The sequence below is a fragment of the Musa acuminata genome, chromosome BXJ3-7, assembly GCF_036884655.1.
Source record: "Musa acuminata AAA Group cultivar baxijiao chromosome BXJ3-7, Cavendish_Baxijiao_AAA, whole genome shotgun sequence".
Classification (NCBI taxonomy): Eukaryota; Viridiplantae; Streptophyta; class Magnoliopsida; order Zingiberales; family Musaceae; genus Musa; species Musa acuminata.
The window spans coordinates 36,848,345-36,872,877 of record NC_088355.1 but is presented as its reverse complement, the minus strand read 5'-3'; the positions used below and the strand labels follow the sequence as shown (position 1 = coordinate 36,872,877).

At 39.1% G+C, this 24,533-nt stretch overlaps 3 protein-coding genes across 6 annotated transcripts; 2 read left to right on the top strand and 1 right to left on the bottom strand.

The window, feature by feature from the left end:
- The first annotated feature begins 6,080 nt into the window (after positions 1-6,080).
- Positions 6,081-6,841, top strand: LOC135642225 (snakin-2-like). The gene is made up of 3 exons (XM_065158194.1): positions 6,081-6,232; positions 6,316-6,424; positions 6,499-6,841. The coding sequence occupies exons 1-3, from the start codon at positions 6,176-6,178 to the stop codon at positions 6,681-6,683; spliced, it is 351 nt and encodes a 116-aa protein (XP_065014266.1). The 5' UTR covers positions 6,081-6,175; the 3' UTR covers positions 6,684-6,841.
- Positions 6,842-13,839: 6,998 nt separating this feature from the next.
- On the top strand, positions 13,840-16,049 carry LOC135642785 (U-box domain-containing protein 39-like). Its single transcript, XM_065159218.1, has one exon. It carries the CDS (start codon positions 13,971-13,973, stop codon positions 15,837-15,839), a length of 1,869 nt encoding a protein of 622 aa, XP_065015290.1. The 5' UTR covers positions 13,840-13,970; the 3' UTR covers positions 15,840-16,049.
- Positions 16,050-16,899: 850 nt separating this feature from the next.
- On the bottom strand, positions 16,900-24,220 carry LOC135642786 (uncharacterized). Of its 4 annotated transcripts, none has more exons than XM_065159221.1 (8): positions 24,072-24,220; positions 23,762-23,942; positions 23,065-23,210; positions 21,870-21,937; positions 21,260-21,786; positions 18,827-18,907; positions 17,447-17,509; positions 16,900-17,139 (listed from the first exon to the last, which is right to left on the bottom strand). In XM_065159221.1, exons 2-8 carry the CDS (start codon positions 23,807-23,809, stop codon positions 17,071-17,073), a joined length of 1,002 nt encoding a protein of 333 aa, XP_065015293.1. In that variant the 5' UTR covers positions 23,810-23,942; positions 24,072-24,220; the 3' UTR covers positions 16,900-17,070. The 4 variants fall into 4 exon arrangements, 3 of the variants coding, with proteins under 3 accessions (XP_065015293.1, XP_065015294.1, XP_065015291.1); XM_065159222.1 differs by having other exon boundaries at positions 23,762-23,994; positions 24,072-24,215; XR_010498068.1 differs by lacking the exon at positions 24,072-24,220 and adding an exon at positions 18,106-18,225 and having other exon boundaries at positions 16,972-17,139; positions 23,762-24,037.
- Between the last annotated feature and the right edge of the window lie 313 nt (positions 24,221-24,533).

Genomic DNA, 24,533 nt, shown 5'->3' with positions numbered 1-24,533 from the left:
ACAATGGATTTAAGAAAACTGAAAGTAAGCTATCCATTTGTCTTAAAGATCATACTACTTCAAAAGTGTTGCATCTGAAACTCTGCAAAAAGAGCCATCATCTTCCAGGTTGACATTGTCATGCAGTATTCAGTGGTTTTTTACATTGTCATCAACTCAAGCCATCATCACTATGACACCATTTATCTGTAAAAGTGAGTATAAACATTAAATCACTTCTCTTACCTTGGGCATTTTGACTTTGCATTCTGTGTCTGTCTGATGAAGTTACCAAGGTAGCAAATAGTTGAACAACAAATGCTTGAAAGTTAGATGAGTCAATCACTGAGTGCATTCAGGTAACATGATGAAACCCCATCAAGTAAAGGATTTGGATGGACCCTGTTAATGTAGATACAATGATTGCATAAGGCCACTATGGAAATGCTTGCCTGAAAGCTATACAAGCAATGAGTGAAGGATTGTGTAGGCAATCCACCTCTGCTAGTGGCTTCTGAAGTATTAGAGTCAACCACCAGCAATGATGCATTTGCAACACATGATTACACAAGTTTCCACCACCAAAATATTTCACAGATTGTGACATCCTCCTAATAAAAACTCCCAAATAGTAGGAATTATTAGGGTGTAATTTTACCAATATAATTAGTTACTTTTAGTATCCTCGGCCTTATAATTTTAAAGATTACATAAAGATCTCTATATAAAACATTTAATTCATTTTTTCAACAAAATCTTTCTTGATTTGTAATCTTATATAGGGTTCTTAATGTTTCACTTTTGTAAATATAAGAATCCTAATATAATTTTTTAAAAACATAAGAATCAAAATATTAAAGATAATTAATCACAAAAAATAATGTATAATTAATCCCTACTAATATAACTAAGTACATCACACATGTTCATCAAGGACTTGCCTAAGAAATTAATGGCTCTCAGAACTGATGAATGACAACACCAGGAGAGTTTCATTCCATTGGCAGCAAAGAGTTGAGAGATGGCAAACAGTGGCAGGGTTTTGATTCTGGATTATTTTCTTAGAACTTGTTGAGGATAATTATTTCATTGGGATAATTATAATATCAGACTCGAACATTAATTTGGTTTGTGTTGTACCCTATAAATGAGGCCATTAAAACAACTCTTGAACAATCTTAGTAGCACCTAAGGATGCATTATTCCTTTCTCAATTGGACTCAAACCCAAAGGCCAATCCCAAACCCCAACATTGACTTCATTCTTGATTCCAACGACGAGAACTCCTTCCCGAGGAACCACTGGAGTTGTACCGAGATCAAGAAGGAGAAGCAAACAAAACCATATCATATCCCAAACGGTGAGAGACGATCGTTGAAGACGACGACGAGGGTGGAACCTTCTGGTTCCCGAGGCTGTTTCCGCTGTCCGCGCGTGCACTGCGTTCGTGGAGGTAAACCTCGTCGGAAGAAGGCAGGAGGAGGGACGGCCTCGTGTCACACAGGCTTCGCGTGCCGAACGCTGAATCGCGACTGTTCGGCTTGCTGGTCTCTCTCGATCGTGCTGCCGTCCACCTCACAGCAGTTTGATGGGACACGTGAAGGGTTAATTATCTATGATTAATTATGTTTAATATTTCGATCCTTATTTTTTTAATTATATTGAGATATTTATATTTTTAAAATAAAATACTTAAATTTACTTCGTGATATCGACTCTGTTGATAAAATAAAAAAAATCATAGAATTTATTATTGAGTATATCTTGATTCTACTCATTTCAATTTATTATTGAATCGACGACGTAAGAATTTTATTTCGTCCATGATATCGACTCTGTTGATAAAAATATCATAAAATTTATCACTAGTATGTGATGACTCTATCTCATTTCAATTTATTATTGAATATATATATAATATTTTCATTTACAGAGTTAATGAGAAGAATTTTACTTCGCCCATGATGTCGACTATATTGATAAAAAAATATCATAAAATTTATTATTGAGTATGTGCTAACTATTATGAACGTTGTCGGTTTCGAAAAATTTTTCGTACGACAAAAAGATAGCTTGAAATTGAAAACGTACGAAAGCGTGTAGTGAATGTAATGCAAGTAAGAGTAAGGAATGATAGTTTACAGTAAATGTAAATTGCAAGAAGTAAATACAAACCGAGTTATAATGGTTTGATCGTCGTAACCTACGTCCACTCCACCGATTCTTCTTCCATCGAGGCCATCAGCATCCTAACAATCTTTCTTTAATAGGCGAAGATCAACCTCCTTCTGATAACTTTATTCTCCTTTTGCAGGCTCAGGAGAGAACCTTTACACCCCATTTTTACAAAGCTTCTCTCACACTCTCTAAATTTTAGGAGGGATTCTATACTTTATAAGAGATTTCAACTCTAAAAACATAGAATTTTTGTTCACTTTTCTTGCTTCTCTATGCAAGAATAGCTAGGGTATTTATAGACCCCAAATGGCTTCAAAAATAGAGCCAAAATTTAAATCTTCCGAGATTTCAAGGTACGGGTGGTACCACCTCCTACAGTCTAACACTGGGCGATACCACCACCTAGAAGATTGTGTCTAGGCGATACCACCACCTGACACAGTCTCGGAGACTATGCCATGATAGTTTCACTTGTTTAGTCATTGTTTGGGTCTTTCTCTTAGCCCAACATAGTCCAGCCCAACTATCCCCTATTTAGGTTAGTCCAATTATAATCTCAATTATATACTAACTACTACTTTTAAGGCATATAATAAGCTAAATAAGTTTGGTTTCTTCCGACGAACTTCCAACGATCTCTCGGCAATGTTCCGGCAGACTCCCGGCAAGCTCCTGGACTTCACGATGATCTTCTTGGCGAGTTTCGACGAGCTTCTTTGGCAAGCTCTTGGACTTCTCGGTTGGTTCCGGTAGAACTTCCGAAGAACGTTCGAACGTCCGAACTTCCGATGAACTCTCGAACTCCCAACAAAATCTCGTTCTTGACTCCAGGACTTCATTTTGCTTTATGTCTTGTTATCGTAGTTAATCCTGCACATATAAAAACACACTTCAATCTAGACAATTATTACTAAGCATGAATCATGTTATCCGGCATGTCATTGGTCCATCAACGCTTTATCCGATTCTTTGGCGCATCGTTCTCTCTTGCGGTCTATTGCCCAATCGGCCAGTTATCCTCTGCAACTCCGATATCCTTGGAGCAATATCCGCTCCTCTTAGCTCGATGCCCGAATCCATGGCCCGAAGCCTTCTGTTGATACGTCGACCAATCCTCCGGCCCGATATCCAATCTTTTGACATATTGTCCTTCGGCACAACATGATTCTTCCTGTTTTAATTGTCTCTTATTGATTGAAACATCCCGTATCACTCAAAACGCAAATCAAATCATAAATATTATCAATTGGTTTCATCATCAAAATCCGAGATTCAACACTAACTCTATCTCATTTCAATTTATTACTAAGTATATACGGTATTTTTTTTTAACAAAATCGATGACGTATGAAGAAATAAGATTAAAAATTTTACTTACGTAAATATAATATAATATTTAAAAATATAAAAAATTAAAATACTAAAAATAACTAATTACATATGATAATCTATAATTCGCCCACGTGAAGATATGCATACTAGAGACTTAAGTAGACAAAGTGTAGGGATGATAGCATCTTATTTTTCTAAGTTTACAAGGTTTTAATAAGTATAAAGAAACAATACTTTTGTTTAGCCCTAATCGTGGTTCCGAAACCATCGATTCTATTTTCAAAATCATTAATTTTAATTTTTTAAAACTAAAAATCAAAATTAAACATCAAGGTTTTGAATCTGATTTCGATTTAGAAATACTGGATTCCGATTCGAATAATTAATTTTTTTATTAATTTTAATTAACAAATTTATATATAATAAATATATATATAAATTTTTTAATCAAACTAAATACTTCTATTAAGATTCCAACTCAAGTTACCTAGATTTAAACTTCACAATTTGACTAGTGTATCCTAAAGTTCCATATGTAATTTTATTTTTATTTTTTTTTTATAATATTTAATTAATTTAAAATAAAAATTACTAATTTTGATATTTCAAAATCAAACTGCCTAAAGCACGGTTTGAAATCGATAAATCTGTGAGTCAATTTAATTCCAGTCAGGACTAGTATTATTTGTTATATCATAAGAAAGATGTTTGGATCGAAATTGACATTAGGCGATCGATGAATTAGTGCTTACTTAAAATTACGTCGGTTTGAAAAATCTTATTAAATGAAAATCAATATCCGAAAAATATTTAAACTTCAAATATTTGTAAGAGTAGTAACGAGCAGGTAACATAGTAACAAAATAAGTAAGCAAGTAAAGAAAGGAAGGCACACCAATGTTATAATGGTTCGATCGTCGTGACTTATATTCACTCTCAATTCCTCTTCACTCGAGGCTATCGACTTTCACTATCGATCTTCTTTTAACATGCGAAGATTAGCTATCCTCATAACTCTTTTTCCTTTTCACATGTTCATGAGAGAACTTTTACACCTCTCTCTTTTATACTTAGACCTCACTTTTCTCTTTAGAAGAACTTCTAAATTCTAGGAAGATGTGACTCTATACTAAAAAAGATTTATAACTTTTTTCACAATAATTTTTTTCCCTTTTTTTGCTCAAATTCATGCTACACTAAGCAGGAATAGTTGGGGTATTTATAGACCCCAAATGGCTTAAAAAATAAAGCAAAAAAATATCTCATCCCGAGTTTCTCGGGTCTTGATAATACCATCATCTATGCTGGGCAATATCACCGCCTGCAGCACTGACACTCGGTGGTACCACCGTTCAGTCTAGTGGTACCATCACCTAATTTGGATAGTATCACCGCCAGACCCTGCTACATGATACTAAACGAGCCAAACAATAAGCTCATTTCAACCCTGATTCAGGCTCAATTAGCCCATAATTGAGTTGACATTGTTTCACCCAAATATTGACTCAATTAGACCTAAACTAACTCGATCTATACAAATTTTTACAAAGCATGAATCATATATTGTCTAGCATGTCATTGGTTCTTCCGGTGCTTCGTCCGATCCTTTGGCGCATCGTCCTCTCCTTCGGCGTATTACTCAATCGGTATGTTGCCTCCCGCAACTTCCGATTTTCTTAGCGTAATGTCTGATCCTTCAACCCGATGCTCGAATTCACGACACAAAGCTTTCTACTGACATGTCAATCGATCATCCGGCCCAACATCTAATCTTCTGACATATTCACTTCGACCCCACGTCTGATTCCTTCTGCTTTAATCAATTTGTCTCTGCTTGATCGATGCTAGTTCTACGTCACTCAAAACACATATTAGATCACAAACTGATCAATTGATTTCATCATCAAAATCCGATATTAAAAAAAAAAAACTTAATTTTCAAACTAAAGAAATCCTTAATCCAATCATAAGATTTTGAGTACTTAATACAAGACTAAAGGAATAAGATTTAAAGCATTCAATCTAAGGGGTTAAATATATAATCACCACCACCATTAGTATTTTGATCTCTTCTCCTCTCCCTACTCTTCCGCAGTGTAGTATTGTGAGCTTAGCATTCGTTTTGCCGGTGCATCACTGACATGGAGGCTGAGTCCCAACAAAAAAGATCTTAGCTTCCGTCTACAAGAATACGGACAAACATACACATCAGTATCTATGTTATACATGCATTTCAGCTGATGTAGTATGTCTTCTATACATCTCAGGAAGTAAGTAGTGCTGTACGAGACTGCACCATCAGAACTCCAACCACTCTCACAGCCCACCTCTCACCCAACCTCGCAAGCTTCTGTCCGCTAGAAGGACAAGCATCATGTGCTCCCCATGGCACCAATCCCACGCCACCCGAGGCCAAATCCAAGTCTCATCACCCCCATTTACTTCTCGAGCGGAAGGCAAGCAGACAGCGACAGCAGCAGCTGCTGCTCTGATGAGCTGAGAGGGGCAACTCCCCATGCCCACATGTCCTAGTGTGCCAGCCTGTGCTTTGACGGCAATGGACGCCAGTCCATGCTCCCCTGGACTCCTCCCTCCGCTTCGCTTCCACCCTTCCCTTACCTCTATATAAGCAGCAGCAGCTCTTCTCATGTTGCTCACCACCTAACCGGCACGGTACTGCTACACCATGGCTCTTAAGCTGGCCGTATTTGTCTTTGCATCTCTACTCGTCATCACCACCAGAGTAAGCCAGCCATCTGAGTTCTACTCTTCGGACGAAGGGAACCGCGCGTAGCGCGTCTGATGAACACGTGTTCGATGTTGCAGGTCTCGTCCGACGCAAAGGACGCGTTCATGGAGGCGGGCTATGCCAAGGCTCCAGTGGTCGCTCCTGTTCCGGCTCCTCCTGCACCTCGCATCATCAAGGACACCAAAGGTGAGAAGCTCTTGTCGTTTGGTTCTGCGTAGGTCATTGGCAAGCGTCATCGACGTGCTTTGCTGGTGGTGCAGAGTGCGGCGACGCGTGCAAGGAGCGGTGCAAGCTGCACTCGCGGCAGAACGTGTGCTCTCGAGCCTGCATCACCTGCTGCAGCGTCTGCAAGTGCGTGCCGCCGGGGACCTATGGCCACACGGAGCTGTGCGGCAAGTGCTACACCGACTGGAAGACGCACGGGAACCGGACCAAGTGCCCCTGAGCGCCGCCACCGTCTGCTGCAGCTCCGCCTTTCTTTCCGCGACCAAGAAGCTAGAAGATCACTCTGTTCTTTTGGCTCTGTTTTGATCGAGACACGAGTGTTCGTCTCATGTTTTCGTTGGCCTGGAGGAGAATAAATCGTGTTGTGTTCATGCTCTACTGTGTCTGTGCATACATGATCTTCGTGCTCGTTCGTCGTCTTCCTCTGGGCTGCTGCATTCCATCGAACGCTTCTTTGAGGTCAGTCAAAGAACTCCATTGTCATCAGGTGCATGCGACACAGCTGGTCAAAGTTCAATCGCAGACCTCGAAACGTGTCGTCGTCCTCTAATGGATTAAGAACTAAGAACTGGTGGTGGCTCTATTATCGGTACAAGGATTTGCGTGCGAACCTACTGGATTCGCCTGCGTTAAGGTCGTCTTCTACCTCTAAAACCCACCATAAGAGTCCTCTCTTGTTCTATTCGAAGTATGGAGACATTTCCAGGCCAACACAGGATTTGATTAAGATCAAATGTTACCATTGATGAAACATTAAAATTATTGGATCCCATCAAATTATTTCCCACCTGGTAGGACTCAATTGTACAGCAGATCAATGATCAGAGTTCTTTCTAGCTGGCATTTTGCACATTTAACTCGCATGCATCAAGAGATCTTATAGTTCAATTTACTCCAACAAAAGAGCAGTGACTTTAGTATTATCAACATTATCCTGTCTAGAGTGGAGCAACAAGCCAACAATGAGCCTTGAACTCCATTCACTGCATGCACCAGTAAAACCCCAGAGAGAGAGAGAGAGCGAGTGCCAGTGTTCCAATGATGTTATCTTGTCTATTAGAACCAGCAATGCAACAAGATGCCTGGATTCCATTTACTGCAAGCAGTAAGTAATGAGAGAGAGAGAGAGAGAGAGAGAGAGAGAGAGAGAGAGAGATGCAGTGCTGGGGCCTCCATTAATAATCATCAGACCAGCTGGGGAGACCCAAAATAGCTGGCACACCTCCAGACTCCATGAATCACCACAGAGCTTTGCCAGAGTTCAGGGCAGCATGAAAGAGCAGATAAAAAGGGGGAGGGGGTGGGGGGAGGTACATGAACACAATGCTCCAGCTAGATCATGTTACATCTGGATTCTCTCGTGGAACCCACCAAGATTCATGTCATGGAGGTGCATGAATCATGTGGATCTTCATCAGTCACCTCACAGCTTTTGTGATGTTTACTCCCATTCTTCCATCAAAGAACTCTACCCAAAGCGTGGAGTAATTCATGCGTTGATTCAGTTTTGTGTTCTTTCTTGGAATGTAAAAGGATTCGACAGGTTTTGGTTTACCCAACTCTTGTGACCAACAGACAGAAATTTGACTCGTCTACAGAAAATATTTTGTCTTCTCTTGAAAAATTGATAGTATTATTATTTTCGATCAATCAAAACAACAAATCGACGATGATGATCATATAACAAACATTATATAAGACGATATATATTTTCATTTGAATTAATTTTATAATTTTTTTATTCATAATAAGTCGAAATTGATTTTATCGTTAGAGTTGTCGGATGTACCTTTCGATGTAGTCTCCGATAGAAATAGACTAAAATATGATATGAGATATGAAATATGACAATTTTTTTATCATTAAAGGAAATTATTTCTATCTTTCTTTTTTTCAGATCATTAAAAGATATGAGACCAAAATAGTCTCGACTTATCGTTACTCTCGGATTATATACATTCAAATTTCTTTCTTTCTTTTTTATTAAGATCAACCATCAGCTCATCACTTATGGCTCTCTGGTTGATTGAAATGATGATTGGGTTTTATGGTGGCATTTCACTGTGAACTGCAGCAGGGCATTCAAGAACTTCAGAGACATAAAGATGTCCTCAAAAGCACTGTAAAATTAGTGTTTTATGTTTCTTTGTTGAACTTGAGATTGCCTCCAACTACACTTGCTTCATGAATAATTAACTCTTCTGCTTGCCTCCAAAGTTGGATTCAGAGTTCATGAAAGCTCTGTGTTTCCTAAAGAGGATGACCAAATCTATTTAGCTTGCTTTTTATTATCATGACTATGATTCTGAAAATGATACTGGAGGAGAAAATTATGTTAGCAAAATCAAGAGATCAGATATAACTCTTTGTAAAAGTTTTCTGTAAATTTTGGAGAAGATCAACTGTACTCTATGTTTGGAGGACAAATCTGTAATCAGAAGAAAGAGAATTGATGAGAGTCAGCAATATGCATTTCAGATCTTGTTGTGTTTTTTTCTTGGAACTTGGCCAATGTTTGTGTCTCAATCCTGAAACCTTATGCCAAATACCTGCTTCTGTTTGCATTTGTTATGATTACTACTCCAATCCTGCATTCATTAAGCTCCTGAGCACTCTGAAAAGGCCCACACCAAGAACAGCAGTGCAGGAACTATTTCCAGTCAACCTACACAATTTGGCAGAGGATCCAAAGCAGGCTGCAGTTGGTAGGAACCATAGGCATCAGGTAGATCTTTTGCTGTCTATTTCATCTCAATAAATATGATGGTTTGGAGAGGTTGGTAAGAGACGTCATCAAAGACAATTAGCAGAAAGAGATTTTAGCATATCCAGTGAAAAATGAAGCCATACCTTGTCCATATTTCTTGGATGATCTTGAGAAACTCCATCTCAGATCATTATATTTATCCTTCCTATCAAGATTGAAACATAATCTGCAAATAATACTGGCTAATCTTGGTTGAAGAACTATAGACAGTATATCACAATCACAAACTGTAAACAGTATTTGATCATCACAAACACAAAAGAAAAGTGCCTTGAAAATTTTAGTTAATCTGGTCAAGCTATCTTTAATTATTGAGGCAACACTGGAAAGCTTTCTAATTATCACTCCAATAATACATTAAGAAGACAATGCTAGAAGCAAATTAAAGATCAAGAGAAAGCAACAGGCACTATCATATAGTGCAGAATAAGACAAACTTGGAGCTTCTTCTCCTCCACAAATCAAAGTCTTCTCTTTTGAATTGTTCTATTGGCAATGAACACATTGCATATGTGATCTTGGTAGGATTCTGAAACTAAAATAATGCTTCTTTTGGAAATGTGCTGCATCTCCATTTGTTCTGGAACAATTACTGGTACAGTAATCATAATTTGTCTTCCTCCTCTTCTTCTTCTTTTGGGTTACAAGAGAAACAAGAGAGGATTGTTCATCTGGTTTGGTAGATTATATTATCTTTATGCTAAAGCAACCTTGATTGCTTTAAAGTTAATCCAACTTCAATGTTTTCATCTAGACCAAGGCACATTATAATTTTCATCATCTCTCTCTCTCTCTCTCTCTTTCTCTCTCTCTCTCTCTCTGTGGTCAGGACAGACAGCTAGCTTGTCCTTTACCTCTGGCTTCACCAGAGGCACAAAAAAGTATACCCCTCATGTGTTCCCACTTGACTTGGACATCCTGTAATGATAACTATGAAGCTTTTCAGATAATAATTAAAAGAAAACTATGAAGCTTTTTCCTCTTTTGAGTTCTTTGATCAAACAAGTCAGTAAAAGGATGGAGAAGAGAAGATGAAGTAGGTAAGCAGTGGTAAAAAGTTAGACAAGTTGCACCTTTTGATCATGGTCACAGAAAAGGAGGTTATTCTGGATAGGAATGTGAAGCTAACCTTTTCCTCCTCCATGAGACATGTATCTTTCCTTGGGTGGCTGGTCATCTTCTCCATGCCATTGGGAACTTTGGCTGACCCAATAGAATCACAGAAGCTTGCTACTTGGCACTGACACCCTAAGGCCTAATATGGGCAAGAAAATGCTTTCACTCATCTCAACACAAACTACTTGGATGCTTTCACACAACAAATAATAAGAAATTATGTCTTTGGATGCTCTCACACAACAAATAAAAAGCATTTCTTGTTTGGGCTGATGTAAGAAACTGTTGCCATACTTTCTTCTAGATTGGAGTGTTGTGCCAATTTCAGTGGTGAATTATTGACATGCTTTCTTCTGCATTGGAAGGCTCAGGAAAGCTTAACTGAGAAGAATAAATCAAGTACATGTTCTATCTGTAAAGCTACAGCTCTGTAGCAACTTTTTGTTTGTGGTGGATACAATTATAGTCACCAGATGTTTCAAAGTTCATAATGAACTAACTAAGTGATTCACCTTTATCTGTCTGACCCCACAGTCTATTGTACCTAAATCATTACTTCATGGCATAAACTAGTGAGGGATCAAAGATTTTAGCTTCCATAAATGAGATTTTGACAAGAAAGCTTATCAGTAGGAGCCATCTAACATGACAAGAACAAAACATCAGAAAGAAAAATGGTTCTATTTGTTTTTCTTGAGAGATTTCCATTTATTAACAAATGTAACATTAAAAAATGGAGTCCTGTATACATGGCCACAATCATCCCCATGGACAAAGTTGGCAAATCTCTAAGAATGGATCAGGTGAGCAAACTGGTTTACTGTATTGAGGCATATCATATGATCAGTTCAGCTGATATTATTGCCAAGCATATTCTGCACAACATGTTTCATCAGATTCCTGCCATGTACAAAAGCTATGAGGCTTGCATGTTGCAACCATTTCCAAGTGGGCAGTCAAGAGTTACTGCAATGAAAACCATTGACAGAGTTCAAAGTTTTCTTCTCTGCCTTGATTGGGTTTAACAGTCATGTGGGAAGGAAAGAAAATGTGCACTTTTTATCATTTGCAGCATGGAAACATTCCCTGCTGACACATTCAAGGCATTATTTGTATTTTGTCTCATCAAATCATTTATAAGAAGAACAAGAAGAAGGCTTCAAGCAATTAGGATTACAAGACCAAGATGTGCAGCGTGCGATTCATCCAAACAAATGGCACAGGAAATGGAATATCCTTCACATAAATCAGTTGATGGAACAAAAGAATGAATGCAGGGCAGGTGTTAGAGATCACTCACAAAACTAATGCATTTTGTTGGGAACCCAGAAAGCAAGTGATGTTCCTGCAATGATGAAAGGCTAGCAGATCTTGTGGACACCCCCCTTTGAAATTTGAAATGCTTTTTTGGTAGTCTCAATGAAGTGATCGATATTTAAGAGCAAAGACAGGACAAGAGATAAGGTTTTTGGGTGCAAAGGATGTAATTAATACACAGTTCATCAGAGCAGACAAAGATATAGAACTCAACAGTGACTTAGATTTCCAAGTGAAACTTCCAAGTTGTCACACAACTGGTCTTTGATAGGACCTTCCACAGGACATCATTGACTGGTTGTTCTTGGAGAAGCCAACTGGTTGAATGCCCCAAGGTCAGAGAAGGTCTATCTATCTATTCTTAATCAGCTCTTTGCCAGCCTGATCTGCAGAAGGTTATGACAACAAGAAATAGAAAGAGGTGAGTTTTGAGATGAGACTCAATTCTAAGAAACTTTGCTGATGAAATTATTGAGGTTGGCATATATGTCAGGCAATCATTGGAAATAGAAGTTTATACTCAAACTCCACATTGCATTCTGGAATACCTGAGTTGCAGGCAGCTCACCTCTTGAAACTTTTGGCTGGGCTATATGTTTATCCACAACAGTTTCAATAAAGAAGACCATGAACAACAAATAGTGCACTTCTATTGATGTTAGATTGCTGCTGAAAGAGCACACATCTAAATTGACTGCTAATAATAATTATCTAGTTTTCTTGGGGGTAGGTATAATCATTCTCAGGATATGTTGACAGAGAGATGCAGGACATGCTTCAATCATTTGTCAGCCACTCCATTTCTTCAGCTGTTCATAAAGATCATTGGTTACTTTATGTGCAAAATCTCATCAAGATCATTACATAAAGCCATTATTGTCTCCAAAATCACACGGCTCTCCTTTTGTACATATCATTTGTACATAGAATAGAGAATTGCATGTTTCATTTAGCCAGCAACTACAATTATATGGATTGCTGATAGCCACACTACACTGGTATGATTGAGTCCACAGGACTGGTACCATGTTTTAAGAGGGTTGTGACCATTAAAACCATCAATTGAGCCACTGAGTTAGTATCTTTTTATGATGAGTAAGGTCTAAGAGATGGTATTTAGCTAGGATCTATCAAGTATTCTAGTTCTTGTTATTTATGGATGATTGATCTTTTTTTTATTATTATTCTAATTCTAGTTCTTGTTATCTAAGTATTATCTTTTTTTTTTTTAACAACTACCATTTATGATAGCATATCATACTCACCCGATAAACACGTTAGGGAAATTCCATCGTTATGTTAAATGGTAACTTAGCATTAATAGTGATGGAAACTTAATGCCGATAGGAATGACAACTCAACATTAACAAAACAACTTGATAGGATTGCACAATTCAATGTACGATTGCACAACTTCAATGATAGTTGGATGATTCGCATAATTGTTTCCTCCATTAACCTCGGCCTTCGCCTCAACAATCACTCCGTCTAAAAAGCTTTTATATATATCCTCGACGAATAAACAAAGACGTTGGATTTCTATTATTTCTTTTACATGATTATTATCGTATCTTTTCTCTCTGACACATCGATTTGTGACAAGCACAAAAGCAAGTCTAATTCAATTGGGACTCTATTACTAACCTAGGCATCAATGAGTTTTTATTGAACACACATTAGACTTTTTAGAATCTTTTCTCTCGAACACATCGATTTGCGACGAGCACGAAAAGCAAGTCCAATTCAATCGGGACTCTATTAAACAATTTATATATTTCATGATCATCTTACTAAAATAAAAAATAATAAAGATGTTATTAATATAATAAAAATAACATGATTAAGATAAAGAAGAGCTTCAAAAATTATAATAATAGTATACTGAACGATTTATAAATTCTCATGTTCAATAATTTTAAAAATAATATTAAAAAATTATGAGATTGAATTAAGAATTTTAAGATCAACATGTAAAGTTATTTGAAAAGATTGAAAAAATTATTACTACTTAGAAAAGATACAAATTTTTAAGGATGCAATCAATTATGAGATGAGTTTTAAGAAATTTCAAGTTTAGAATTTCAGATGGTGTATAAAAATAATATAAAATAATTGTGTTGATGACATGAGGGGGATAAAGAAACATAAATAGACGACAACCTCATGTCTTCGACCTCGCCTCGCTTCTTCCACTAAAGTCTTCCCTTTGCGTCTTCTTCTCCTTCCACCAGAGAGACAGAGAGCCAAGAAAAGAAAGGGATCGAAGGATACCAAGAATGGCTGGCTTGGACTAGGAATCGAGCCGACATGGGAAGTAGTAAGCAGCGATGGAAGCTGTCCTTCCGCCGGTCGGTGGCCACCTCGCCGTCGACCTCCGCATCGACTTCGCCCGCGCCCTCCTTCACGGCGGAGATGCCGGTGGAGTTCCTCTGCCCCATCTCCCGCTCCATCATGGCTGATCCCGTCATCATCCCCTCCGGTCACACCTTCGAGCGCAGCTGCATCCAGGCCTGCCTCGACCTCGCCTTTCCTCCACCAGGCCTTCCCCTTGATCTCCACCTCCCCTTCTCCTCGCCGGCAGCTGCGCCGCCCCTCCTCCTCATCTCCAACGCCGCCCTCAAGGCCGCCATCGTCGCCTGGTGCTCCCGCTGCGGCCTCCCCCCTCCCCTTCCCATCCCCCCGGAAGCCGCCGTGGCCATTGTCCGCCGCCTCATGCCCCAAGATCAACCTCTCCCTCCCTCTGCTGCTGCCTCTGTCGCCACCGGCTCGGCAGCGGTACTCTCTGGTGGTGGAAAAGACGGAAAAGATGAAGTCTGCAATGGAGGTAAAGAAAAAGGTATGGAATTGCGAGCTTCCGAGTTCGTTGATGGCGGAAAGGATGCGAAAGATGGCATCTTGCCATCGGTGTTGGAGGAGTCGAAGCAGACGATGAACCCCACCACTTCTCCCCCTCTCTCCGAGCGACAACGAGGGAAGAACAAATCCTCAAGCTTTTCGTCGGCGTCTACTCCGTCGTCATCCTCTTATCACTCGTCATCTTCCTATTCTTCTTCTGAGATCGTGGTCGTCGACGAAAGATTAGGTCGAGAGCAAGCTCCAAGATTCACCAATTCGCCCTCGCGGAGGACGACCGATGCGATGGAAGAGGTGTTGACCAAGTTGACGGATTTGGATGAGGGGGACCAAGAATCCGCCGCGGCAGCCCTCCGACAGGCCACGAGGGAGAGCTGCGACCGGCGCGTCGCCCTCTGCACCCCGCAACTCCTCGGCGCTCTCCGGCCTATGCTCCTCTCGTCCTGCGCTGCCGTCCAAATCAACACTGCCGCGGCGTTGGCGAACCTTTCGCTGGAGCCGGTGAATAAAGTTAGGATCTTGAGGTCGGGGATAGTGCCGGCGATCGTGGAGGTGCTCCGGAGGGGCCATTCGGAGGCCCGCGACCACGCAGCCGGCGCTTTGTTCGGCCTCGCCCTCCAGGACGAGAATCGCACCACGATCGGCGTCTTGGGCGCCATCCCGCCGCTCCTTAACCTATTCGCCCGACCCTCCGCCGACGGCCCCCGCCCCCGTCGCGACGCAGGGATGGCGCTCTACCACCTCTCCCTCGCCGCCGCCAACCGGTCCAAGATCGCGCGCGCTCCGGGAGCAGTCCACGCGCTGCTCGCGGTCGCGAGGGAGAGGGAGGAAGAGGCGGCCACTCTGGGGCAGGGCACGAAGCCAGCGAGGATAGCGTTGATGGTGATCCATAACCTAGCCAGCTGCAACGAGGGGCGCGCAGCGCTGATGGACGCCGGCGCAGTGGCGGCACTGGTGGCGCTCATGAGGGGGCCGCCGCTGGAGGCAGCGGAGGAGGAGCACTGCGTGGCGGTGCTATACTGGATGAGCCAAGGGAGCCTACGGTTCCGGGGCCTGGCGAAGGCGGCGGGAGCGGAGCAGGAGCTGACGAGGGTGGTGACGGAGGGCGGCGGAAGAGGGCCCCGGGGGGAGATGGCAAGGAGGACACTGAGGGCGATCCAAGAGGAGGAAGGCGACAATGAGGCCGTGGCCTCCCTGGGGTTCGATGCGGGGGACGACGTCAGTAGCGCCCTCTCGGACGGGCTGATGTCGCTTCGGCCGCGACGCAACGTTTTCGATAACAGGCCGACCGGGATCAACTCAGCCAACTCAGCCAAGTTCTGAGTCAACTCGGCCGAGTGCGTTAGAGTTTGCCTCGCCTTTCATCTCTCTCTTACCGAGCGAGGGATGGTGAGCTCGTTGAGTTGGTAGTCTGTGGAAGAATGGAAGCTTGTACGTCTTTGTTTGTAAGCTCTTCCGTAACTATTTGGGAACGGCCATGTGGACAAGGCTTGGTGGATTCGGATGTGTGTAAATTTGTTCCTTTTATCTTAATTTCTTCTCTCTCTTTTTTTTTTTTTTAATCCTTGTTGGAGCTTCCGGTGTGTGACTTGTTTCCGTACCTTTCAAAAGCAGGTTGGATGAGGTAACATTTGGGAGCTATTATAACAGTTGAATACAGTTGATGGTGTTGGTTGGTCCAACAAGCCATCATGGTATTGTTGGCCGGTAGATTGACCGGGTCTTTAGATCAATTCCGCCCTTGAGAAGATTGACCCAACAAACCATTATGATCTTTCATCAATAACTAAACACAATATCAACACTGGTCATTAGTGATCTATCAATACAATAAAGTATAAGCTCCATAGTCAACACAAAGGAACTCTTCCCTTGAATCCATAAGATTAATCGAGGATGCTCTTCAAAGAAGGCATCACGTCAATTCTCCCTTCCACTGACCAAATCTAAAGAATTTCTCTACATGACAGATAAATAATCATTATTTATGGCAACTTGCCTCAAATTGTTCCGAGAGAGACAAAAACCCAAGGACAGGTTTGTACAGAACATATGATATTTTTTAAATGACATACTTGACACACACAGCTAGAAAATGCCTCGAGAAAAACAAAAGAAACCTTCAATCTACTTACATTGAGCGAATCCAGCAACCTTCAAGGTAAGGAAAAACAAATAATTGGTGCATGTGTATAAATAAGTTGTCTTGTTGCAGAGGTCTTCGTTTCAGTCAATGAAATGATTAAATAAGTTATCTAGCTAACCGTAACACCAACTACTTTCATCTCTAAATACTGCATAGAAAGGACCACTTTTAATGCTTTTTCAAGCTCTGTGTCCCGCATTATTTAGCAAGTGCAAGGATAAAATTGTGCAACACCAATTTGAAAAAGGTTTCAATTGCCACTGATGAATGAAAGGTTTAATCATCTGAGAACATTAGATTCCAAAGATGGGTATGAAAATAAGCGTTAATTGAGGATAAGATCCTACAATTTGGTGTCTCAATTGCCATAACAAAAACAAACCCAAAATCAACTGGCATTTGGTTTTCTCACCGTTGCCGTTGTGGATGTCTTGCTTCTTGAGATAACACTGCAAGAAGGATTTTCTTCCTAGGGCCCTACATAGAAGAAATGTTAGTTTCAAGCTTTAATAAAAGACAAAACAAGAACTACATACATGTAACTAAGAACAGAAACTATCAAATTAAAACGACAAACTAAAAATATTCAAATGAACTATTGTTCAAATATGGCAAGTAGTTTGTCAAAGTTCTTTATTTGGACAAGGTAAAATATATCAAACAATTGAATTAATCTTATAAACAGGTACTTCAGGAATAATATGTTGAGAAATTTACTTCAGGAAAAGCCTAATTGTGGATAATATACAAGCAAAAGAAGACATTGAAAGCAATGTAAAGTCACCATGGGAATTCCCAATTCTTTGAGGTCATTGTCTCCCATCTGCCTCAGCGCAGTCATATCCACCTGCAACCAGATGCAATACAGTGATTATAAGCACAAAACTCCATAACGTCAATCTTAAGCATTATCTCTAATCGATGGTTTCACAGGAATAAGAAGCATAAGTACCAGCTGGTTCAGGCAAATTTTAGTCATGTCCATTCAGGAAACTTTATTAGTTCCAAATACTGTAGAGTCTAAAGTAGATTAGATATTCTATTTTAAATCAAATAGTGTTAAATCTAGTTTTGTAAGTATTATAGGCAACTTCTATGTCCATTTTAGCATTAAAATTGGATGCGATTGCCCAAGAGTACATGTGAGGAATAAATTTCTGTAAATAATATTGGCTAATTCAAATAAATTTCTTTCTAAATATCAGAAGTACCTGTGTAACACCCCGATTAGTCCCACAACGAAAGTGGGTAAGATTAAAATTGACTTATAAATATCTAATGAATGTACTACTATCAACTTCAAACATAAACATTTTAACCAATAGTTTAGGTCAAACAAAGTTAATGGGTCAATTACCCTATCAAGCTCGGGTCGTGAAATTTGGTATCAGAGCTGACCTAGTAATTGAGCATGGTAAAAAGGCTCGAGTAGGAAAGGACTACCCGTGGATGGAGTCCAAGGATGACTCGTCATGATGTGGAGCAACCACCGGGCTACGCCTCACATGCATCATGCTTGAGTTTAATCTGGGCTACGTTGGGCCTTGACGAAGACGTCAAGTCCTTGAAGGGAAAAATTATAACACCTTGATTAGTCCTATATTGAAAGTGGAAAAGATTAAGATTGACTTATACAGATCTGATAAGTGTACTACTATCAACTTCTACCTTAAGTATTTTGAACAGCGGTTTAGGTCAAACGAAGTTGATAGATTAGTTAGCCTCTCAAGCCCATATCATGACAATTAGTCTTTTATAAAAAATTTGAATGGATCTACATGTAAGCATGCATAAACATCCAAACATGGATTTGCAAATTCACATAAATTTTACATGCATTCATGTAGTGAAGATGTGACATAAAGAAAAAGTTTTACATGATCATAATATACCAGATAAATTTATTTCTAAAGTTCCTAACACATACCATTGAGCATGTTACCTCATGTGAAACGATAAGACAGATTTTTAACACAATATAGTTAAAAACTATGGCATATTTGACTATAATCTAGATCACATGACTAGTAAAATTCTCGACACCCGACAGAATAATATGAACAAATATTTCAAGTTCTCAATAGTTGTAGAAGACTCTTAAAGTACACCAGAAAATTAAGCACCAAGAAGTATTCTAAAAAATAAAATTAACAGAAAATAATACCTCTTCTGCCTGAAATAGTACGGCATATTTTCCAAGACCTAATGAGTGTAGTAAGCCAGAAACTGTTAGAGGTTCCTCAGGCTGCATAAAGGAAAAAAGTTCGATACATTGTGTCCATCAAGGAAAGCTTGGCTATAATTATAATATTAGGAAATACACATGACGTACAATATTGCAAAAATTTATAAGCTCATAAGTTAGTGGAAGTTATCATCACTCATCGTGCAAGTTGTAGCATAATAACCTCTTGAATCAGTCATAAGCATTTCTATAAGTCCTAAATGAATAAAGTTAGAGACAGTTTTGTTGAAGGCTAAGGCACATAGCGCGCCAAGGTCCTCACCAATTAACCAAATTAAGTGGCTTTAGCAAGAGGTGACTGAGGTGCACACAGAATAAAAACCCAATGCACAGAAACTGCATCTTATGATACAACAATAATAACAACGACATATTGTCATAACGGCTACATGGATCTTTTGTCACTATTGAACAAAGGTGCATCTCAGGATATAAGACCAACCAACAACATTAGACAAAAATCTAATACATTAACGTTTGCCATACCATGGGATATAGACATGCCAACTAGACTATCCATATGTCGGAACATCTGGCACTTCAAAGGTCCCAATTCAAATCCATTGGGTAAAATCGACTTCACATGGATCAAACCCGTTCAATATGACTAATCAGTTAGGTTGGGACAGGATCGAAGCTTACCAAACCTCTAGCTAATTGAGTGGGTTTCAGGCCACAAGGCCTTGTACCATCAAATCATGGTAATGCCCACAATCCTATAAAAATGTTGGTCTCAAGTATCAACCATGTAAGCTGTATTCATAAACCCACAATCACAAGCCAAGAAGCCTGTTAATTTCCATTTAGATCTTATTGGAAATTATTCTCTTTAAAACCAAACCTAAAACAAAGTTTTGACAAACTAAATTATCTTTCTCAAAACCAAGCCATCCAATTTGCATGAAGAGCACATCATGTTGATCAGACAAAATCTTTGACAAAGGAGACTAATTAATAGCATGATCACCATGAATTGACATCCCTCTTATCAACTGCACCATTTTGGTTAAGATTTTGTGAGATCACCACAACGTCCTGAAATCAAAACCTTTCTTCACCACTTACCCTTTACCAAAACAGAAAAAAATACATCATTTGGATCCATTGCAACATCTACAACAAACCTTACCCCTTTGCTATTTATTATTTGAATAAAAGAAAGGACGAACCCAGTGCACAAGGATCTCACAAAATGGGGGTTCAAAGGAGAGGGTCAATATATGCAATCTTATCTATTGCTTCAATACCAATGCTAAAAAGTAGAATTTTCTCCCGATCTATCCATATTGTCCACAGCCATGCAAAGACTTTTTGAGCAAGTTCCTCACCCCTCTACCATGCATAGACTTGAGAATGGCAACTCATGCATATATCCAACTACCAAAGTACATACAATAAATATAGAAAAAGAAATCTTATTTTCTCATATATTTCTTTTAATATTTATGATTAATGTAGAATTAACATTTAACAGTAGAAAGATGAATTGCTTAATGGTGGAAATATATTAAGCCTCTCTAAGAAACAGTGGTAAAGACATTAGTGCAAGTAAATGGGCTAAAATGGTTAAACTCCAACCACATGGGTCATGTAGGGTTCATGCTGGGCCATAGCTTTGCTACGCAACCTGTTTATAAGTCTAGGTATTAATTCCGTATCAGCATTGTAAATTTTATCCATATCAGGCAGAATGATTGAAAGAACAAATCCATTCAAAATAGGAATATTTAAGGTATCAAAACCATCAATTTAGGATATCACACTCTTCCAAAAAAAAGTCACTTAACTATGCTTCAAAAAGAGGTCATATATATTACACATCTAACTCTTTGCTTCCAAGACAAATAGCACTACGAAAAATAAATTACTATTTAATTGTATAACAATTTAAGAATTCCAGACACCATAACTTTACAGAGTTAGGCATGTGACAACAGTGAAAATTGCCTCACAGTCTGAAGTTACATTTTTGCAGCATATGAGTTAAATCTAGTGAAACTTACTTACGAAAGTTTGTGAACATCATAGTTGCTAAGATCCTTATTTTTAACTGACCATAATCAACAGATGATTCATTTTAGAAAAGAAATTTTGGATTTCATGCATGTTCACCTTCACTAGCAATGAAATGGTGTCAAAAAAGCCATTTAGAATAATATATCACTATATAGTGTGTACAATAAAGAAGGATAGGCATTCCCCACACAACTACTAATCAGTAAAAAGCTACTGAGTTTTACAAGTATCATAAAGCAGTCCATTGGATCAGATATCTACGATTCTTCATCTGCAAATGCTCAAGTTAAAAGACATTCACAATAATGAGAAACAATTTGGAAGAGTCAGATATACCTTAAGTACAATTCTTTGCCCAATATCCCCTGGTGCAGGAGCTCGGACAACTGGCTTGACTGCATTGGCAGAAGTGTTTTTAGTCATAAAAGCAAAAGATCTAGAAGAATCACCTACTCCACTGTTTGTTAGAAAACTAGTTCTGGAAGCATCAACAGATCTTATCACAGATGTGTGCTTCAGTTCCTCGTATCTTCTTGAAGGAGAGATACGCCTTGGAGCACTAATAAGCCTATCTGGAGAACTACGCCTCTGCTGATCCAAAGTCCAAGAGTATGACTTCCTATGTGAATCCAATTCAAGTAAATCATCTGCACTTCTTGTAGAAGGTATTCTCCTTCCAAAGCCAGAGGTTCTTGATTCTATTGTATGTTGCTGAGGATCAGATACGCGAGAAGCACGTGTATTCTGAGAAAGCTTTTCACGTAGGTCAACATCATATTGTCCTTCAGCAACAGGATGTCTTCTTCGAGATAAGCTTTTATTAATAAGTTTCCATCTCAGATCATCTCTACGAACCTGATGATCTTTATGCATTAAGGCACCAACAAAGCAGAGGAAAGAAAGTTCAAGTGGAAACAATTAATTCTGTATAATTTCAAATGGATACTAGATTTGATATGCTTGTCCCTCGGATTTTTATTCATGAATCTTGAATCATGATCATCTGTTCTCTGACTGCAACATAGTAACAAATTACCAGCATCATGAAACATAATATAGAATTTGGTTAACTAAAAAAAAACAACAAATCAGGATAACAGGTCAGAGAATTATTCTCTCGTGTTCTCAGGGTTGTGACCCAACACATTGCTTCGTCAAGCAAATGAGGTTTACGTCAAAGCCGCAAAAGGCCAATTCCGTGGCAAAATATATCTTAAGTGCTAAAGTCTTCAGAAACATAAAACTGCTCAATTAAAGTAAATGTTGTACTCATTATGTAGATCTTTTAAAATTGACCATAAATTGTTCCAAAATTCTAAAAACGAAAAACCAATATCCACAAGTAAAGTCTTACAATTGAATCCTGTAGTCAAACACTAAAACAAAAGAAAATGAATACACACACACACACACATAACCCTTTACATGAAGCCAAGGGCAGGAAAGCTAAAATGTCCAGCATGTCACAGAAACAATATTGTTTCCATTGCTATTGCCAGCAAAGAGAACTGTTACGACTAGTGTTAATGAATAAAAATATTAAGGACGGTGGATTAGGAATTAGGATCCCCTTTCAATGTAGCTTTCTGCAAAAGTGGAGATGATTTACATGCATATGGCCAAATTGGTATAAGACAAACATCATGATAGGCAAACACTTGAAGAGGGTGTAAAGTTGGACGAAGCTAGCTTATTGTTACAACATGGTGCTAATAGACAGCACAAGTACAAGAGTATAGCCAGTAAGCAGAAAAACAATTGGCAATTATCTACATCTATTTAATCTCTCTAGCAACGAAAAATGGTGTATGGTCAAAAGTCATTTTGGTATACAAGGAACAAGAGCATACTTATTAAAGAAACCTTAAAAAGTTGGACAAAGGTAATCTCAAAATAATGTTTAAACCTTGATGCTCATAGATAGCACAGCAAGAGTACATACAGCTAAGCTGCAGTAAGCAGACTAAAATTTCTTTAGCAACAAAGAATACGAGGACAAGAACAGATTCAGAATGAAGATCATCCATTAGAAAGGGCATATATCTATAAAATGGTTCTAAATATTTCTTTTTTGCCACATGAGCTAATTGACAACAGAGTAAATTTTATCACTACATTACGCTAGAAAGAAAAAAGCACACCGTTTGTTTTCATACTGGCTCCCATAACAACTGCTATTGGCCATGTTGTTCTCCAACCTTTCTCTCACTGATAGCTTGGATGCTAAGGAGGGCATGTCATCATCACAATGACTGCCATCAGATATAGGTCTTGCTCTCTTAACAACCTGCAAACATCAGAAAGGAAAGAGGTCAAAGTATCTATGAATTTGCGTTTTGTAAATCTGTCAAGTGTTACATACACATGTCAACCAACCAAGCATAACATGTAACACAATCATACAAAAATATAAGCACGCCACAACTCTCTTGAAGAAAAGGCTAACAAATTCTTCTAGGTACTGAAAAGAACCAATGAGAACTGAAACTGAGGCAGAATCTTATTTAACAACTGAAAAACAAATCTGAACCTCTCCCAGAACATTTGCAAAAATGACTCAAACACAATAATTATAAAAAAAAAAACTCTTTCAGGCAGAAATCAAAGGATAAGCATATAAAATTCTCTTAAGCTTGAATATCCACCGTACTAGCAAGAGAAGACAATGTCCATAAGAAACACCATTTCCAACCCTAAAAGCAGAAGGCTCAAATCAAGCACCCATTGTGCAGGAGGAACCGTGTATTCATATAACGGATATTATTTGACAATAAATAACAGATGCGCGAATGTGACGATGTAATTTCAGAGAAAAATGGAGGAGGTAGGAAGTTCTACCTGACCGCTTCGGCCCAGGGTGATCGTGAACTGGGGCCGAGCAGACATCTGTTCGTTCTTACTCTCCCCTCCCTTCTTTTTCTCCTTTATTGGTAATTCCTTCTCTCTCTCTCTCTCTCTCTCTCTCTCTCTCTCTCTCGTCAAGCGAATCAAGCGGCACCAACAGAACAGATCCGGAACCCTAATAAACCAAGACGGTAAAAGGATCAGGATCTTGCTCTCGCCCGGGAACCCTAGAGATCGACGAGGGTTCCAGAACACACGAAACAAGGAAGATGAATAAAAGAACAGAAACGAATCGTTTATTTACCTCCAAGCTTCGCAGTCAGAACCGGAACAACCAATCGAGAGATGGTATGAGGAGCAACAGAAGAAAGCCCGGCCCGGAGAATGAAAGGACGAGGCGGTTCAAGAAAATAAGAAATATAGCTACTATTATTATTACCGCTGTTTTCATTATCTTTTTTGTAATCAAGCGCTTGAGGCCATTTATCAACCAAGACCTTTTTTTTCTTTCTCTTATTCTTCCTGATTAAAATTCCTATTCGCCCAGCACAAGGTAAAAAAATGTTACATCGTTGAAAAATGTTATATACTAAAAACGAGATAACTAATGACCTAATTATACTAATAATTAATTATTAACAGCACGAGAAAATTGAAAGAGAAAATTCCAATTTCCTTTAACGAAACATTTTAATGAAAAGTATTAGTACCGAATCAGCGTTGGCTAATTTCCCACTAATTAGCATAAATCCACGGTGCCATAAAA